At 60.2% G+C, this 20,099-nt stretch overlaps 1 protein-coding gene across 2 annotated transcripts; it reads right to left on the bottom strand.

Moving 5' to 3' along the window:
- Positions 1–2,938: 2,938 nt before the first annotated feature.
- On the bottom strand, positions 2,939–18,965 carry SLC45A1 (solute carrier family 45 member 1). Of its 2 annotated transcripts, XM_070404005.1 has the most exons (9): positions 18,868–18,965; positions 16,200–16,620; positions 14,349–14,441; positions 13,722–13,946; positions 12,594–13,372; positions 9,485–9,638; positions 7,232–7,408; positions 6,038–6,243; positions 2,939–3,329 (listed from the first exon to the last, which is right to left on the bottom strand). In XM_070404005.1, the coding sequence occupies exons 2-9, from the start codon at positions 16,594–16,596 to the stop codon at positions 3,063–3,065; spliced, it is 2,298 nt and encodes a 765-aa protein (XP_070260106.1). In that variant the 5' UTR covers positions 16,597–16,620; positions 18,868–18,965; the 3' UTR covers positions 2,939–3,062. The 2 variants fall into 2 exon arrangements, with proteins under 2 accessions (XP_070260106.1, XP_070260107.1); XM_070404006.1 differs by lacking the exon at positions 18,868–18,965 and having other exon boundaries at positions 14,390–14,441; positions 16,200–16,216.
- Positions 18,966–20,099: the final 1,134 nt, after the last annotated feature.

Genomic DNA, 20,099 nt, shown 5'->3' with positions numbered 1-20,099 from the left:
CAAATAGCCCATGATAGAGACCCCAGAAATTGACCCACACCATTATTGTCAATTAATATTTGACAAAGGAGGCAAGAGCCTACAATGGAGTAAAGATCTCTTCAATAAATGGTGTTAGGAAGGTAAATGCAAAAGAAAAAAAAGAAAGAAAAACTAGACCACCAACTTACACCATATACAAGAATAAACTCAACATGGGTAAGACTTAAATGTAAGTTGTGAAACCATAAAAATCATAGAAGGAAACATAAGCAGTAAAATCTCAGACATCTCACATAGCAGTATTTTTGCCAATTCATCTAGGGCAAGAGAAACAAAAGAAAAAATAAACAAATGAGACTACATCAAACTAAAAAGCTTCTGCCCAGTAAAAAAAAACCATCCACAAAATGAAAAGGGAACCCACTATATGGGAGAACATATTCACCAGTGATACATCTGATAAGGGCTTAATTTCCAAAATATATAAAGAACTCATACAACTCAACACCAGGAAGACAAACAATCGAATTTAAAAAATGGTCAAAGGACATGAATAGATATTTCTCTAAAGAGGACACATAGATGGCCAATAGACATGAAAAAATGCTTAACATCACTAATCATCAGAGAGATGCAAATTAAAACTACAATGAGATACCACTTCACACCTGCCAGAGTGGCTACCGTCAATACATCAACAAACAACAAGTGCTGGCGAGGATGTGGAGATAAGGGGAACACTAGTGCACTGCTGGTGGGAATGCAGATTGGTGCAGCCACTATGGAAAACAGTATGGAGTTTCCTCAAAAAATTAAAAATGGAATTGCCATTTGATCCAGCAATCCAACTTCTGGGAATATATTCTAAAAAAACAGAAACATCAATCAGAAAGAATATATGCACCCCTATATTCACAACAGCCTTATTTACAGCTAGAGGCCCGGTGCACGGATTTATGCACCAGTGGGTTCCTCAGCGTGGCCTGCGGGGATCGGGCTGAAACCGGCAGTCCAACGCCGCCTGCCGCTCCCGCTCACCCCAGCCCCAGCCCAGCCCCAGCCCCATTGTGCCTGTCATGGGGTCGTGCCCAGTCCAGATTGGGAGAGGCTCGCAATGTCACAGTGGCGCTCACCAACCGTGAGCCCTGCATCTGGCACCCATCCAGAGGGGGTGTGGGGGGACGGGATGTGATCAGCCCTCCAGGCTGGTGGTGGGACACCATTGCCGACCCGGGATCCAAAGCCGGATCCATCCCACTGACGTTTGTGCCGGTTGTTGGGAGCCACCTGGTGGCCACTTTTATATCGTTTCTTCCTTGTGGAGCATCTAGGGAGGGGAAGCAGCCCCGGTGCCTGAGGCTGACTTCCAGGAGGCGGGTGGTGCTGTTGGGAAAGTGCTGGTGGCGCCAGTCAGTTGGTCCCTGGCCCATTCTCCGGAGATTGGACCTGCAGGACTACTGAGGGAGTGAGTGGCTGCCACGGGACCAGGATGGGTCAGTCAGCTGAGTGACACTCCCACTGTGGGAGCGCATTGTCCACCGGGGGCAGCTCCTGCATTGAGCATCTGCCCCCTGGTGGTCAGTGTTCATCATAGCGACCAGTCGACTGGTTGTTCGGTTGCTTAGGCTTTTATATATATAGACTAGAGGCCCGATGCACGAAATTCGTGCAAGGGTCTTGGCCCTCACAGCCCTGGCTTTGTCCGGAAGGTCATTCGGACAGTCATTCTGCTGTTCGGTCTAATTAGCATATTAGCTCTTTATTATATAGGATAGCTAAGATCTGGAAACAGCCCAAGTGCCCATCAATAGATGAGAGGATAAAAACGCTGTGGCAATGGGATACTATGCAGCTGCAAAAGAAAAGAAAAAGAAGAAGCTCTTACCCTTTGGAACAGAATGGATGGACCTGGAGAGTGTTATGCTGAGTGAAATAAGCCAGTCAGAGAAAGACAAGTATCACATGATCTCACTCATATGTGGAATCTAATGAACCAAATAAACTGAGGAACAAAATTGGTCCAGAGGCATGGATGCATGGAGCAGACTGACAGATCTCAGAGGGGAGCGGGGTGGGGGAACTGGATCAAAGAATTTATATACAGATTAGTGGCCCGGTGCACGAAATTCATGTGGGGGGGAGGGGTGTTCCTCAGCCCGGCCTGCACCCTCTCCAATCTGGGACCCCTCGGGGGATGTCTGACTGCCGGGGGATGTCCCTGTGGGATCAGGCCTAAACCGGCAGGTGGACATCCCTCTCACAATCTGGGACCGCTGGCTCCTAACCGCTCACCTGCCTGCCTGCCTGGTCACCCCTAACCACTCTGCCTGCTCTCCCCCAACTGGCCCCCCCCACTGGCCTGCTTGCCCCCAAATGCCCCCCCCCACTGGCCTGATTGCCCCCAAATGCCCTCCCTTGCCGGCCTCATGGTCCCCAATTGCCCTCCCTGGCCAGAGGCCCTCCGCAGCTGGGCGCAGAACGCTTGCCTCATCGCCAGGGTGACGACACAAGCGTTCCACCCTGGCTGCTCTGTGCCCCTGCCCAGAGGCCTTCCGTGGCCAGGGTGGAACGCTTGCCTCATCACCGTCGTGATGAAGCAAGCATTCCGCCAGGCCACTCACACTGCCTGCTCTCAGTGGTGGTCCCCCGGGACTGGGTGCCGCCATCTTGTGGCTATTGGGCACTGCCATCTTTGTGGCGGAGTGATGGTCAATTTGCATATTCCCTCTTTATTGGATAGGATATGCATAACCCATGGGCACAGACAGAAGTGAGGGAAGACCTGGGGTGGGGCCGGGGCTGGGTAGAGGAGACAACGGGTAGGAAATGGGGGGCATCTGTAATACTCTCAACAATAAAAACAAATCCTTACGCCTGCTCCCCAAATGGGCATGGAAAGCAGCCCCATCCCCAGGTGACCTCTCCTCCTCGGAGAGCCACACGAGAAACCACAGGCTTTGCTGCTGCCGTTTATTGTTTTAACACATATTTACATTCCAACAGGAGACCTGTCCATCATCGCCAAGGCCCTCTGGTTCCCACTGTCTCCAGACACCTGGGCACAAGCTGGGGCTCGGGCGTCACACGTTCAGCAGGAGGGGCTGGTGCTCCTCATTGGCGGCCGCGCTGGGCGGGATCTCGTAGACAACACACAGGGAGGAGTAGAGGCAACCCAGGAAGGACACCAGGCTAGAGAAGTACATCACCCCATTGGCGCTGCCCACAGCCGAGGTCAGGGGCCCCAGCACCAGCGAGACCAGGATCTGGGCCAGGAAGTACTGGCAGCTGAGCAGTGAGATGTCCACGCCCATGCCACGCCGCGTGCCATCAGCACTGGACCCTGCAAACTGACCGGGGGAGGGGCATGTCAGTGGTGGGGCCAGGGACCCACACCCCTGCAGTCCATGCTGGACCTGCAAACTGACCCGGGGGGGGGGGGAGGGGCGTCAGCGGTGGGGCCAGGGACCCACACCCCTGCAGTCCATGCTGGACCTGCAAACTGACCCAGGGGGGGAGGGGCGTCAGTGGTGGGGCCAGGGACCCGTGTCCCCTGCAGTCCATTGTGGACCCTGCAAACTGACCCGGTGGGGGGCTCGTCAGTGGCAGGGCCAGGGCACCATGTCCCTGCAGGCCCAGCACCCCCGTGCCCACGCACAGCGGGCTCACATTTTCCAGCACCAGCGTGCACAGGGAGTTCAGCCAAGAGTTTAATAATATTTGTGTTCAGAGAGATGACGGCAATGAAAAGAATCCATGACTAATGGGGCGGGAGGGCCGCCTCCTCACGGGGAGGGTGGCACTTTCCCCGCCGGACTCTCTGGTCCTTTCTCCTCCCTCTCACCCGAGAGGAAGCAGCCTGCCCGCCCACTGGGCGCCGTGTCTGGGCAAACTGCTGTCCGCTGCCATGCCTGCTCACACCCTGTCACAGCCCACAGCAGGGGGGCCTTTGGGTGGGTTCCCGAGGCTCTTGTGCCTCCAGCCTGGTCACATCATCTCCCTCCCCACCCACCGCACCATGTGGGCATGTGGTGGGCATGGTGGTGGGCACAGTGGTGGGCACGGAGGTGGGCACGGTGGTAGGCATGTGATGGGCACGGTGGTGGGCACGGAGGTGGACACGGTGGTGGGCACGGTGATGGGCACGGTGGTGGGCACGGTGATAGGCATGTGATGGGCACGGTGGTGGGCACGGTGGTGGGCACGGTGGTGGGCACGGAGGTGGACACGGTGGTGGGCACGGTGATGGGCACGGTGATAGGCATGTGATGGGCACGGTGATGGGCACGGTGGTGGGCACGGTGATAGGCATGTGATGGGCACGGTGATGGGCACGGTGATGGGCATGGTGATGGGCACGTTGATAGGCATGTGATGGGCACGGTGATGGGCATGTGATGGGCACGGTGATGGGCATGGTGATGGGCACGTTGATAGGCATGTGATGGGCACGGTGATGGGCATGTGATGGGCATATGATGGGCGTGTGATGGGCACAGAGGTGGGCATGGCAATGGGCACAGTGATGGGCATGGTGATGGGCATGGAGGTGGACACGGAGGTGGGCACGAAGGTGGGCACGGTGGAGAACTGTGTCTGTGAGCAGGGCTGCAGGGTGACGTGGCAGGAGGTGGTGTGGGTCCCAGCACAAGCCACCCCCACCCAGAGCCACCGATGCAGCAGGCGGATGCCGCCCCCACACGCCGCTGCGTGTGCACTGCCTGGATGCCGGCACGGCCTGGCCCTGTGTCCGGACAGAGGTGGCACCTCTGGGATGCTGCCACGCCCCACCTGGGGAGGCGGCGTCCTCGTGGGCACCGCAAGGGGCTTGGGGAATGGGCACGCGTGTGACCATGTACACGTGAGGCCCCAGCCCACAGCCCGAGGGAGACAGTGCGAGTGGCCAGAAGGCCCTGCGGTCACCGAGGCCACGCCTTCCGGGCAGCTCTGCCCAAAGCCGGCTGGGGCGGCCTGTGGCCCGGGGTGTCCCCACCTGGGGGGCAGGCAGCCCTTCACCCAGACCCGGCACATCCACTCAGCCCAGCGCAGGGTCTCGGGGCTGCAGGGAAGTGACCGGGGATGGAGGCGGACAGCACCCGGGAGCAGGGTCCCTTGGGTGCTGCTGGCACGAGCCCTGCAGTGCTGGCGGGATGTGCGGGGTGCACACAGCTCAGCCTGTGGTCACAGCCTCAGGCCGCCCGGGGTCAGCACAGTCCCGCGTGGCCCACGTGGCCCCGTCTGCTGCCGGCAGAGGGAAGGCCGGAGGGGCTGCCCGGCCGCCTCCAGTACCGGGAGGTCCGGCCCAGGCGGATAGGACCTGCACGGACAGGCTGTGCTCAGGGCCACGCCGCTGAATTCATCGAGACCCCAAACCCTTAAGACAAATCAGGAAGCCTCTGGGCCTGCACCTGGCGGGGGGAGGGGGGGGCGGTGACAGAGGCCCAAACTACAGGGGGTGCGAGAAGCTCCATCCTCAAGGTGACCTTTATGCATGTCTTTCAAATCTCAACGTTTCTGCCCAAACGTATGCTGGGAGCACTGCTCGGCCGCAGGAGTGAAGGCCCCGCTCCCGCTGCCGCGTGGGTGACCCTGAAGCATCACACTGAGCGGGGAGCCGCCACGCCCGCCCGTGTGACTCCCGCGCGTCACGGGTTCTTCGGATTGTGGTGCTTGGCCATGGAAGTTCTGCTGTTTCGTTCAGAGTGGATTGGGGGCATTGATTCTTGTTTTTAGAAACACTGCGTGGACATAGCATTGATCTTGACGGCTGGGTTTTTGAGCCCAAGGTGAGTGCCTCACCCGCCTCACCTGGCCCTGTGCTCACAGGAGACCCTGAAGCCTGGGGGACACTTGGTGGACCTCCCCTTCCAGCCTCCCAGCTCCCACCTGCCCACACCCCCCCCCCCCCCCATGCTGTCCCCGCCTGATGTTTGAAGGACCCTGTGTTTCCCTGTGCACCAGCCTCAGACTGCATGGGGGGCCGTTTCCGGGGGAGGCTCTCCGAGCCACGGGGGGGCGGGCAGGGGGGGCAGGCGCAGGGGCCGGAGCCGGCACCTACCTCCTGGCTGTGGTAATAGTCACACAGCAGCGAGTAGGGCAGCGTGCACAGCGTGGAGAACAGGATCCCGTAGGTCACGCACAGCGACAGGACCACGTAGAGGTTCCGGGACAGGGTGGCCAGCCCGGTGCCCAGGCCGAAGGCCAGGTAGGCCAGGAAGTAGAGCGTGCGGATGCTGAGGTGCTCCTCCAGCTTCTCCAGGATCGCTGTGGGCGACAGCGGGTGAGGCGCGTGTCCCGCCTCCTGCTGACCGGAGGCTGGCAGGGGCGTGAGCACGCGTGGCAGGCAGCCTGCCCCGACCAGGCGGCCGAGGGACCCCGACAGCTTCGTGGGGCCAGACAGATGGCAGGTCCTGAGCTGCCCGACAGATTGTTGAATGAAAGGAGACGGCGCTGGGATCGCCTGCCCGTCGTCGTAAAGACACACACCTGCCTTCAATCCGTGTACTCCAACCGCCCGACCCACGGCCATCGGACCCACGGCCATCAGTCCCAAGGCCATCGGAACCAAGGCCATCGGAACCAAGGCCATCAGACCCACGGCCATCGGAACCAAGGCCATCAGTCCCAAGGCCATCGGAACCAAGGCCATCGGACCCAAGGCCATCGGACCCAAGGCCATCAGACCCAAGGCCATCGGAACCAAGGCCATCGGACCCAAGGCCATCGGACCCAAGGCCATCGGAACCAAGGCCATCGGACCCACGGCCATCGGACCCACGGCCATCGGAACCAAGGCCATCGCACCCAAGGCCATCGGACCCACGGCCATCAGACCCAAGGCCATCGGACCCAAGGCCATCGGAACCAAGGCCATCGGACCCAAGGCCATCAGACCCACGGCCATCGGAACCAAGACCACCGGACCCAAGGCCATCGGAACCAAGGCCATCGGAACCAAGGCCATCGGACCCAAGGCCATCGGACCCACGGCCATCGGAACCAAGGCCATCGGAACCAAGGCCATCGGACCCAAGACCATCGGACCCAAGGCCATCGGACCCAAGGCCATCAGTCCCAAGGCCATCGGACCCAAGGCCATCAGACCCAAGGTCATCGGAACCAAGGCCGTTGGACCCAAGGTCATCAGACCCAAGGCCATCAGACCCAAGGCCACCGGAACCAAGGCCATCGGACCCAAGGCCATTGGACCTTCCTCGAAGGGCCACCCCGGCGTCTTGCCCGCGGCACGCACCTGAGTAGAAGGCGGCGCTGAAGGCATAGATGCACATCCCCCAGCAGCCCATGGTGACGCCGCTGTTGTACTTCTGATACTCCTCCGACGTGCGCGGGGCCTTGGGGTCCCCCTGAAACACCACCTCGCCCATGAAGTCCGTGTAGAAGAGCAGCATCCCCTCGAAGGACAGCCAGCCTGGGGGGGGGGCGGGGGGTGAGGGCTGTGACCGTGACCCACGGCTCAGACGTGGACGAGGCCCCTGTCGCCAACAGCGGGTTTGCCTGATTCTCAAGGAAACGCACGGACTCAAGACTTAAAGGAGGCACCACCTCTCCTTCCCTCCGATGCGGCGGTGTAGGAGCCGGGCTGATTGTTGTTTTTTAAGCAAATACATATGCGTGTACACTGGGCCGTGTTGCATGAGGGTGTGTATCCTGTTCTCTCTCTGAACAGTGTTGCTGTGAGGAAGGCTGAGCCCCCTCCTCCTCCCTCTACGACAAGAAAACGCCGGGAGGCTCCAGCCCGGGCGGGGCAGGTGGCATTTAACCGAGAGGACACGTGAGGCCGCACGGATGTCGCTACAGACCCATCTGCTTTAGCGCCCGTTAACCTGCAGTGACCCGCCCTCTGAATCCCCGTCAGCCTCTCTGTGGTGCGGGAGGGGGTGGCATATATTGGCCCTCTTGAACCCTAACAATGACCAGGCATGACTTCTGTGCCATTAAGGATTGGAAGGCCTGTGTGAGCGGCAGCCGAGTACCCACAGGTGGAGCCAGCATGTCCTCAGCCCTCGCCCAGGCTGCAGTGCAGACCTCCCCACTCCAGCTGTGGCCGTGAGAAATCTCACCTCGCAAAGACCTTGTATATATATTCTGGATGAGACCTCGGACTACGTCCTTCAGACTCCACACAGGATGACCGGCACAGACATACGGGCACTTCACACATTCCTGCCTCCTAGAAGGTCACTCTGATCGACATCCACAGCGCCGGGCCTGGCTTCCTCGGATGCTCCAGCAGCCCCACCGTGCACACACCGCGGGAGGAAATGCACGTGGGCTTTGTCAGAGGGACTCGAATGCCAGGCCTGTGAGCGCGAGGCCAGCCCTGGACGTATGTGGGCACGTGTGGATGTCCGTGTGTCTGTGTGTGTATGTCTGTGTGTTTGTGTGTGGATGTCTGTGTGTCTGTGTGTGGATGTCTGTGTGTTTGTGTGTGTATGTCTGTGTGTTTGTGTGTGGATGTGTGTCTGTGTGTGGATGTCTGTGTGTCTGTGTATCTGTGTGTCTGTGTGTGGGTGTCTATGTGTGGATGTCCGCGTGTCTGTGTGTCTGTGTGTGGATGTCCGTGTGTCTGTGTATCTGTGTGTCTGTGTGTGGGTGTCTATGTGTGGATGTCCGCGTGTCTGTGTGTCTGTGTGTGGATGTCCGTGTGTCTGTGTGTCTGTGTGTGGATGTCCGTGTGTCTGTGTGTCTGTGTGTGGATGTCTGTGTGTCTGTGTGTCTATGTGTGGATGTCCGTGTGTCTGTGTGTGGATGTCCGTGTGTCGGTGTGTGGGTTCTGTGTGTCCGTGTGTCTGTGTATGGATGTCCGTGTGTCTGTGTGTAGGTGTCTGTGTGTGGATGCCCATGTGTCTGTGTGTCTGTGTGTGGATGTCTGTGTGTCTGTGTGTCTATGTGTGGATGTCCGTGTGTCTGTGTGTCTGTGTGTGGATGTCTGTGTGTCTATGTGTCTGTGTGTGGATGCCCATGTGTCTGTGTGTGACTGTCCGTATGTCTGTGTGTAGGTATCTGTGTGTGGATGCCCATGTGTCTGTGTGTCTGTGTGTGGATGTCCATGTGTCTGTGTGTCTGTGTGGATGTCCGTGTGTCTGTGTGTCTGTGTGTGGATGTCCGTGTGTCTGTGTGTCTGTGTGTGGATGTCCATGTGTCTGTCCTGGCTCGAGGTGAGGCCCACCAGCCTCACAGGCGGGACAGTGACATGTCACTAAACCATGAGCCGCCTGAAGAGTCTGGGAATGAGGTTTGGGCTGCGGGGACCCAGGGTCCCTCTGGGCTGCTCACCTGGGTTAGCCCGTGGCTGCCTGCGGTGGCATCTCTGGCTTCCCCGGGAGGAGCCCGCCGGGCAGTCCCACGCCACGTCTGCCCCGTGGTATCTGGGAGCTAAGTGAACACGGGGGTCCTGGAAGGCATCCCTGGGCCCCCACGCAGCGTGACCCCCGCCGGGACAGGGACGCACCGGGGCGCGGAGGGGGCTGTGCCCCGAGCTCACCCAGGAAGTGGTTGACGCACAGGCTGCGCAGCGCCCGGGGCATGTGGCAGATGGTGGCGCAGAGGTGCCTCATGGACAGGGGCGGCCCCGCCGGCTCGCTGGGGCCCGTCAGCTCGCTCTCGTACCTCACGCCGTTCAGCAGGATGTTGGCCACCTGGAAAGGGAGCCCCAGAGGCCCCATCAGAGCCTCCAGCCGCGGAGCAGACGCAGGCGTGGCTGTGGGCGCGTCTCCCCATGGGGTGAACGAGGAGGGGTTTCAGGTCGTCTCTTCCGAGACTCGGAGCCGCAGAGCATGGAGCTGCGTTTCGGGGGGCCCGCACCTGGGCCCAGGAGGCAGCACCTCCTGCAGGGAGGACCTCAGTACCTTCCCCAAAAGGGGAAACAAACTGAAATAAACAAAACCTGGGCAGTTGCAACGCAGGCTCTAGGAAGGCCCTTCGCCCACTAGAGCAGTGATGGCGAACCTCTTGAGCTCGGCGTGTCAGCATTTTGAAAAACCCTAACTTAACTCTGGTGCCGTGTCACATACAGAAATTTTTTGATCTTTGCAACCATAGTAAAACAAAGACATATTTTTGATATTTATTTTATATATTTAAATGCCATTTAACAAAGAAAAATCAACCAAAAAAATGAGTTCTCGTGTCACCTCTGACACGTGTGTCATAGGTTCACCATCACTGCTCTAGAGGGTGTGAGAGACTGACCTCCAGGCGATGGGGCACCTCCCTCTGGACGGGGGGTGGGGGGTTTGGGGGATGGGGGGGGCGGGGGTGACTCCTCTCCTCATGGATCGGGGGCCAAGTGTTGCAGGGAACAGACACACCTGGGCCCCTGGCAAGGGCTGTGTGTCCCCAGACACCCCCCTGGCCACGGAGTGGACACGCCCGAGTGGGGCGAGACTACTGAGGAGGCTGCCGCCCACTGGCTGCCTGGCTGCTGTCAGACACCACCCGGCCAGGTGCGCGGAGCAGCAGGTGTCCCTGAGCAAAGAGGGCTGGGGCGGGGGTGGGGGGGACGGGACGGGGCCTGTGCTGGGTCAGCACCTGGGATGGGATCCGGGAGGAACAGGAAGAGGAAGGAAGAAGCCCGAGGTGCTGGTTCAAGGTCAGCCCCGCCCCAGAGGAAGGAAGACGGCAGCCACGCCCACCTGCGGCCCCACCTGAGGGGGGCGCTCGCGTGCGCGCGCGCGCGCGCGCGCGTGTGTGTGTGTGTGTGTGTGTGTGTGTGTGTGTGTGTGTGGTGGGGGGGGTTGTGTTTAGCTCAGGAGTTTTACTTTCTTCCAAGAACTGATTCATAAACCCCACTATGTCGAGAATGAACATTTTAAAAAGGATGAAAAGGAGACTGTCAGCCATACGGGAAGTTTAGTTTAGATTCTCAATGAACGACCCGGGTCTGGAAGCCAGTTTGAGTTTTGGGAAGGGGGCAGGGGACAGGAGGGCCCAGCGTTGAGCAGAGGCCTGATGGCTGCTGTGGCCTCGGGGGCGGGCGAGGGGAGCGATGCCCGGCCCCACAAGGCAGGGTGTGTCTGCTGTGACAGAACTAACGGCTTCCTAACCCTCCAGCGATTTTCGGTTCTTCCGACCCTTCCCAGATCCGGCTCCCGCGGCGCGGGCAGCGCCTGGCAATGGCTCCCAGGAGATGAGATGACAACGGCCGTACGAGGTGATGGGAGAGGCCCTGGGCCTGTTGGCCACAGAGCACCAGGGAAGCAACCGGGAAGCGTCCCGCTGGCTGGGGGGGACGGCGGGGGGGAGCGTCCGTGCCCGGAGGGGTTGCCCGTCAGGGCACGTGCCAGAGTTTCTGGCTCGATCTCCAGTAGAGGGCCCGCAGGAGGCAGCCGATCATTGTTTCACTCTCACATCGATGTTTCTCTCTCTTTCTCTCCCTCTCCCTTCCTCTCTCTCTAAAAATCAATAAACAATTGGGGGGAAAATGTCACAATGAAGAGAAAATGGAAAGCCACCTCCACGTGTTTCCAGTTAACCTCCTGTGAAACCAGGGGTCTCCCAGGCCCGGAGAGGGAGGCCTGACTGAGGACCCGGCTCCCCGTCTCCCTGAAGTTCCCCCGGGGGCGGCCCGAGGGCAGGGGCCCCAGGCCTCCTGTGTGGACTCAGGAGGAGAAAACAGCCCTTTTGCTTCCAGTGGCCTCTTCGCGATCGGACTCTGAAAGCTGCTCAAATCCCACAAACCAGTGTGCAGCCTGTCAGCCCATCCCTCCGATACCACATACGATGCCAACAGCCTTCCGGAAGGTTCTCCGCCAGCACGGACGCTGCCGCTCACTGCCCTTTCGCATCCAGAGGTGTGACAGCCTCTGGGTGGTCAGCTCAGGTCAGACACCGGCACGAGGAGGGCCGGAGGCCGGAGGCCCAGCAGTGTCCACCAGTTTCCCTTGCGTTTGTCTTTCAGGAAACGTGGGCACCAGATCCCGCGGCCAGCGCGGCGCGGACGTTCCCGGGAAATGGCAGACACCGCGGACGCGCACACAGCGCTGGGGAGGAGCCTCCTGCAGGACCCGTGGCCGCGGCGCCGCCAGGAGAGCCTCCCCTTTAGCTGCGGCCGGTGCGTGCAGCGCCTTGGCCTTGGCTGGTGCTCCCGGCTCACTTGGCCCAGATGTCTCTCATCATCATTCTCCGCCCAAATTATCCACTTAAAACTCAGCCTATCTATTGGGCCAGACCAGTGGTCGGCAAACTCATTAGTCAGCAGAGCCAAATATCAACAGTACGACGATTGAAATTTCTTTTGAGAGCCAAATTTGTTAAACTTAAACTATACAGGTAGGTACACTGTTATTAACTTAATTAGGGTGCTCCTAAGGCTTAGGAAGAGCCACACTCAAGGGGCCAAAGAGCCGCATGTGGCTCGCGAGCCGCAGTTTGCCAACCACGGGGCCATTTAGTTAACTCACCCCTAATGCCTGGCAAGGCCAGGCCAAATGACTTCGCGGGCCTTCTGTGGCCCGCGGGCCGGATGTTCCCCACCTCTGGCCCGGCCCGCCAGATGGCCGGGAATTTCTCTCCAGATCGGCAATCCCTCCTGTCGTCTCACTGACGAGGGCCACGCGCACGGCGCCCTCTGACCCCGGCCCCCCTGCTTTTACCTGTTGACTGAAGGTCACGTTCCTTCTCTTGCTGGTGTCGGGACCACCTCCTCTGGCCGCGTCCGGGAGGGCCAAGGTCTGGGGTCTCTTCAGGATCCCGGCCGATCGCGGCTTGGAGGTGTCCAGGGAGCCCACCCTCAGGACGTCCGAGTCACAGCCGGTGGTCAGGGCCACCTCCCGCCGCTGCCCGAGGCCGCTGTCCTGGCCGAGGCTGCGGTCCTGGCGGTAGAAAGCGTCGGGGGCCCGGGGGAAACTGACGCTGAGGGCTGGCCGCGGGGCGCCGCCCGGGATGGCCAGGTAGCTGCCCGGCGTGGCCAGGTAGCTGTCGTGGCCGCCCGTGAAGCAGTCAATGAGGACGCTGTCGATGTGGGAGGTGGCAAAGGACGAGGCAAAGGCGCTGAGCCCCGTCGGGGAGCTGTCCCTGCTGAGGAAGCTGCCGTACTTGGGCGTGAGGGGGCTGAGTGGGGAGATGGGGCTGGAGAAGCTGGCATACGGGCCGCTGTCCGGGTGACCGGGGACGGAGTCTCCGGTGCCCTCCTGGCCCAGGATGGGCGGGGAGGGCGGCAGCGGGAGGCTGGGGCTCTTCATGGGGGGCCTCTTCTCGCCCGGGGGCCGCAGGGGCCTCTCGGGGATGCTGAGCAGCGTCAGGGCGGTGGTGACGCTCAGGATGACGGCCGTGAAGAGGAAGATGACCCGCAGCTGCCCGCCCAGGGCTCGCCCGAAGCCGGTCCTGTCCCAGTGGATGCCCCCGACCACGTATCCGAAGCCGCCGCCAAGCCCTGGGGGAGGGAAGGGGGGGCGGGAGGGAAGCTCGGCTCTCACTCCAGGCGCTAAATCCCTCCCAGGACCCGGGGTGTCCTCCTCCCAGCGACACCCCAACAAAAGTGAGCATGAGAATGGGGTTCCCAGGGACTGGGTGGAACATAACCAGAAAAATAACAGGAATCGACCACATAGAGCAGTATCGGCACGGGTCATTGTGGAGACCTAGCGTCTGAGACACGCATTTCCAGTCACGTCCATGCTCACGCACGTGTTCGAACTGCAGCGAGGTGTTTAAACCAGGGCGTGCGGAGGGGCCGCCCGGAGCCGCCCGGGCGCACGGGGGCTGCACAGGAGCACACGCACCTGCCAGGAGCGCGTGGATGTTCAGGCCGCGGTCCTGGTCGGCCGGGCCGCACACGTCCATCATGTAGGCGTGGCTGGGGTTATCGGCCGAGTCGGCGCTGAAGTCCATGAGCACCACCCCGCACACGGTGAGCAGGATGCCCCAGCGGTGGTCGCCCGCCGAGTCGGCCAGTGCCGCGCCCAGGTCCCTGCCGTTCAGCAGGAGCGAGAGGCCCAGCAGCGCCCCTGCGGACAGAGAGACAGTCACCGCGGGAAACGCCGACCGGCCCCGCGACGGACATCCGAGCTCTTCAGGGCCCAGGAATTCCTTTCTAGTCACAGTCCCAGCAGAGCCCCTGGCCGTGCCACCTGCAGACTCACCGGTTTTTGTTTTTGTTTTAATTTGGATCGGGGTTTTCTATGGTCAAGTAGAGCAGGAATGACATGAACTTAACTCATTAAAAGTAAACACATAACCAAAGCCATCTGTTCTCAGAGGCCACGGGCCAGGGCGGGTGGCCCGGCCACAGGCCAGGGGGGTTATCTGGCTAAGGGCTTCAGTCAGCACTCCTAGGTTTTCCTACGAGAAGCACTGAGGCCTCTTTTCTTTTCTTTCTTTTTTTTAATTTCAATCCCCGAACAACAGACCTATGGCCAGGACAAGAATGAAAGGGCGCCTCCGTCCAAACCTTGAGGTACATCGGTCACTCCAAGCACCCAGGAGCGGCTGCAGTAGGAATCCTGGAACAAAACAGGCGGTGGTCATGCCGGGGTCCCCGGGCTCAGGTGACCCCACGGGCACAGCCTCTGCCCGTTCCTGCGGCTCAGGGGACCCACAGACACAGCCTCTGCCCGTTCCTGCGGCTCAGGGCCCCCACGGACACAGCCTGTTCCGCGGCTCAGGGACCCACAGACACAGCCTCTGCCCATTCCCGAGGCTCAGGGACCCACGGACACAGCCTGTTCCGCGGCTCAGGGACCCACAGACACAGCCTCTGCCCATTCCCGAGGCTCAGGGACCCCACGGACACAGCCTGTTCCGCGACTCAGGGACCCACGGACATAGCCTCTGCCCATTCCCGAGGCTCAGGGACCCACGGACACAGCCTCTGCCCGTCCCCAAGGCTCAGGGCCCCCACGGACACAGCCTCTGCCCGTTCCCGCGGCTCAGGGACCCACGGGCACAGCCTCTGTCTGTTCACAAGGCTCAGGGCCCCCATAGACACAGCCTCTGCCCATTCCCGAGGCTCAGGGCCCCCATAGACACAGCCTCTGCCCGTTCCCGCGGCTCAGGGCCCCCATGGACACAGCCTCTGCCCGTTCCCGAGGCTCAGGGACCCACAGACACAGCCTCTGCCCGTCCCCGTGGCTCAGGGCCCCCATGCACACAGCCTCTGCCCGTTCCCGCGGCTCAGGGACCCACAGACACAGCCTCTGCCCGTTCCCGCGGCTCAGGGACCCACGGGCACAGCCTCTGCCCGTTCCCACGGCTCAGGGACCCACGGACACAGCCTCTGCCCGTTCCCGCGGCTCAGGGACCCACGGACACAGCCTCTGCCCGTTCCCGACACACCTGTGAGCGCACGAGACCCTGGGAGTCAGCGATAAACCGCTGCGCTAGAGACGAAAGACAAACGGATCCTTGGAACCACTCCACTCCCCTCATTTCCTTGTAAAGCCCTTGTAAGTCACTAAGCAGCCATGACCTTGGGAATTCAAGCAATTCCAGGCCCTCCCAGACCCAACCCAGGTCAAGCTGTATGGCTTGGACTCTCTGGTGTTAGCTTGGCACCAGATGGCGCTGGTCCGTGGGGGATGGAAACCCTGTTCTATAAGCTGGTTTATTTTTATTTTATTATTTAAAATATATATATTTTTGCCCTCGCTGGTTTGGCTCAGTGGATAGAACACCAGCCTATGGAGTAAAGGGTCCCGGGTTTGATTCCGGTCAAGGGCACATGCTGGGGTTGTAGGCTCAACCCCCAGTAGCGGGCGTGCAATAGACAGCCGATCAATGACTCTCATCATTGATGCTTCTTTCTCTCTCTCCCTCTCCCTTCCTCTCTGAAATAAAAAAATATATAATTTTATTTTTTTAAAAAAATATATTTATATTGATTTCAGAGAAGAAGAAAGGGAGAGAGAGAGAGAAACATCAATGATGAGAGTCATTGATTGGCTGCCTCCTGCACACCCCCCATTGGGGATCGAGCCCACAACCCGGGCATGTGTCCTGACAGGGTATGGAACTGGGACCTCTTGATTCCTAGGTCAATGCTCAACCACTGACCCACGCTGGCCGGGTTATAAGCTGGTTTAGACAAAGTTTCCTAAAATACGGGGGCCGGACGGCCATGCCTGTGCTTCCTACGGCCCCAGACTGATGCGTGGACTTAGCTCTTGCTCCTCCCTTGTCCCCTAGGGACCCACGAGCTGCTTCCACGGAGGCTCCGGGGGCACCAGGAGGTTTGGGGGGCACCCGTCGGGCTGCGGGCTCACCGAGGATGGGGCTGATGAACCACACCAGGCTGTAGAGCTGGTCCGGGAGGCCCATCTGCAGGAGCACGGGGGTCACATAGGCCGTCTCCATGGCGTAGCTGAACTCAATGCCAAAAAGAATGCAGCCGTTGAAGAGCAGCTCCCGGAAGGACCTCTGGGGGTGCAGGTCCCCGAAATCCACCAGCTCGATGGGACACGGGGTGTTGGGGGGCGGGGGCGGGGAAGGGCGAATGCACTTCCTCCTCCTGGGGTGTCGTTTGAAGTTGTTGGCCCGGTGGCTGATGTGCCGGGTGGCAGACCCCGAGTAGCCCGAGATCGGGGACCTCCAGAAGTCCTGGGGCGCCACGGCGGGGAAGAGGGCCTCTCCCGGAGGGGGGCTGCTCGCCGCGGGGATCATCGCGAGGGGGGCCGCTGGCAGTTCCTGTGGGGAAAGCCCATTTGGAGGCCAGCAGTTACTCACCTGCCTCCACTTCGAGGGCCAGCTTTCCCGGGGGCTCCCCTCCGCTACCCCGACTGCACCCACTTGCCCTTTTCATTCGGGGAAAGTTGAGTTCACAGTGGGAAACGCTTGGAGTCCATCCGTCCACATAGCCACCCACTCTTCCTCGAGCCTACCCATCTGCCCATCCCCTCCCAGACAAACATACAAATAAACATACATTCACCCATCCCTCCTCCTTCCCATCATCCACCCACCTGCCCTCCCACCCCCTCACTCACCCACGCAACCTTCCATCCATCCTCCCACCCTCATATGCGCCTACCCATCCTCTAGTCCAGCGGTTGCCAACTGGTGGCCCGTGGACCACTGGTGGCCCATAAGGTCCGAAAGGTTGGCGACCACTGCTCTAATCTACTCGTCTACCCTTGTAAACATCCGCCCGTCCGTCCGTCTGTCCATTCATTCATCTACTCGTTCATCCTTCCGGCCGTCTTTCCACCCACCTACCCACCCACACTCCCATGCAGCCGAGTACGGGGTACGCAGACACTGGCTGCAGAGATAAAAGAGACATCGTTCTTGCCCACGCGTTGGGGGGAAGGGGAGGGAAGGCCCTTCTAAACAGGAACCACCCATGTAAGCAGCGCAGGTGCAGCATGTGGGCCCGAAGGTGGTGCGGGGAGAGAGCAGCCATCGGCAGGGATTAGCTGATCACCGAGGCCCTGAAGACCTGCTAAGAGACGGATGCCATCCCCAGAGGACAGGGATGGACTCAGTCGGCTCTCACCTCCGTAAGTGGCTTATCTTGTGGCCTCAGACCTCCATGCTCTTCTCTACAACAGGAACAGGTGCACCCAAGAACTATGTGCACAAGCCGCCCTTCGTGACGAATATAATTCATATGTGACCATCACATCAGGATTTAGAATTTGTTAGAGTTCACCCCGTTGTTTGAGTTCCCCTGGTCTAGCTCAGGCCCTTGTACATCCTATATAACAAAAGCCTAATATGCTAAGTGTCCGGTCGACCAGTCGGCCATTCAACCAATCAAAGCGTAATATACTAATGATATGCTAAAGCTGCTCAACCGCTCGCTATGCCATGCACTGACTACCAGGGGGCAGGTAGTCAACCGGTCAACCAGTTCCTATGATGTGCACTGACCACCTGGGGGCAGATGCTCTGACTGATCGATTAGCTTGCTGCTGGAGTCCGGCTGATCAGGACTGAGTGAGACAGGCCAGACACGCTCTGGAGCCCTTCCCCAGTCCCTCCCCGGCCCCAGTCATGCACTGGTGGGGTCCCTCGGCCTGGCCTGTGCCCTCTCACAATCCAGGACCCCTCGGGGGATGTCAGAGAGCTGGTTTTGGCCGATCCCACAGGCCAGGTGGAGGGACCCCACTGGTGCACGAATCGATTAATAAAGATACACCGTGCCCATGCAGTGTGAGTGCTCACAGTGACCCTCCTATGAGCCGACTCCTTTCCTCCTGCCTTTCTCTTCTATAGGGAACCAGTCTTCCTGCCACGGGGTCACCCAGGGCCGCACCCCTCCCACACTCTTCCTCCCACCAACTCTCAAGGTCAATACCTCGTGGGCTTGAGGCAGGAATTTAACAATCTGATGACTGAATTGTGGCCCCTGCGTGTGGGTCAGTTGACCCTGGGAGCCCTGGTTCCGTGGGCACCTGCCTCTACTCCCTGCGAAGCTGGAAAACAAACCCTGCGGCGCCCGGGAGCATCGAGGAGTGACTTAGTGTCCAGGACGGTGGTGCCTCGGGAGGGAACCAGCTGCTAGCAGCCTCCTCCTGCTCCAGCCTCGCCCTGACTCTCCGCACAGGCAGACCCCAGACCCGGGGCTGTGATAACCTGACCGAGGCTGGAAGGTGACTCCCAGGCCCCTGCGGCGGGGCCCAGCCTGACGGGAGTGCAGGGCGCGGAGGACACCTGCCCAGGTGACTCAGGAACAGGCCTCCCGCCCGCGCGCTCCTTCCTCGCGGGAAGCGATGCGTGTCCCCACCTGCTCCCTCCTGCGCCAGAGGCGGCCGGCGGGGCCTCCGTTTACAGTTCGAGTGACTGGACATCCAGGAACAAAGGTCGCCGAGCCAACCTCCGCCCCGGCTGGGCGCTCGGATCACCCCGGGGCCTACCCGCCTGCCTCCCGCACAACCGCGCCGCCGGAAGCCGCCGGAAGCCGCGCGCAGGGCGCGGGGGGAGAGGTGGTACCTGCGCGTCCAGCCGGGAGGCATCCCTCCTGGAGGCCGGGCTCGGGCCCGCCCGCCGGCAGCTCAGTCCCGGTCGGGGTCGCAGCCGGCAGCCCCAGGCCCACCGGCAGCCGCTGCAGCATCACCCGCGGGGCGGGGCCGTGACGTCACGGCTGCATCCCCGCCGCCGCCGCCGCCGCCGCCGGTACCCGCAGAGCATCCTTAAAGCGGCACCGCGGGCCGCGGGGGAGGGGGGGGGGGCGCTGGCCCCCGAGCTCGGCCCCCGCCCGCTCCGGGCGCGCATCCCCCCGCCCCCCCCCACCCCCCACCTTTAAAGGCCCCGAAACAGGCGCTATGACTTCCCCGGGGTGGAGGGCCGGGGGCGCTCATACCACCGCAAGCCCTTCTCTACTAAAAATATAGTAAAAATGTATTTTATGACTGTTGGTTTATAGAAGAATATATCGATTCTATATGTTAAAACATTTTCCCGTGGCCTAAGAGGTCTCGTTTTTCCTTCTGATTTTAAAAGCAACGAACTGGTTTCGTGGATCCCTAACAGCACTGTGTGCCCTGGGCCTGGGCGAGTCGCTATTCCAGGGACTGGGGTGTGGATGAGAAATCAGACAAAAGTTCCCGCCCCTGGGGCCTGACACCCTAGAGAGGAAGAGACACATGAAAGAGCCAGTGTGGCTCAGTGGTTGGAGCTTCCTGATCAGGGGCACACACCTGCCTGAGGGTTCAATCCCCGTCTGGGTGTCTGTGGGAAGCAACCAGTTGATCTCTCTCTCTCACATCGATGTTTCTCTCTCTCTCTCTCCCTCCCCTTCCCCTCCACTCTCTCTTTAAGAAAAAAAATCAATGGGAAAAATATCCTTGGATGAGAGTTAACAAAATAATAACAATAAATAAAAAGACAAATTCCATCAATAAGTGAGATGCCGGGAGATAGCAGCTCCCAGGAGAGGGTGCCCAGCAGCATGGGGCTGGAGGCGGTGCTGCCGCGGTTTTTGTAAAACAGGGTTGTTGGTGAGTCCTCACCTGGAAGGTGACATCTGAAGAAAGAGTTGGAGGAGGTGAGGGGCTGGCCATGCTGACACCTGGGGACCGTCATGCCAGGCAGCGGGCCGAGCAGGTGCAAAGGCCCTGGGGTAGAGGTGAGGTGGGCTGAGTGGAGGACACATAAGCGATTAGACACCCTGCCGTGAGTTACACCCCAGAAAGTGCTCCGAGGGAGGCATTCGGCGCCGCGAC

The sequence above is a fragment of the Myotis yumanensis genome, unplaced genomic scaffold, assembly GCF_028538775.1.
Source record: "Myotis yumanensis isolate MYYU_CA2020_CCGP unplaced genomic scaffold, mMyoYum1.0.hap1 SCAF_2, whole genome shotgun sequence".
NCBI lineage: Eukaryota > Metazoa > Chordata > Mammalia > Chiroptera > Vespertilionidae > Myotis > Myotis yumanensis.
This window is presented reverse-complemented; position numbering and strand designations above follow the sequence as displayed.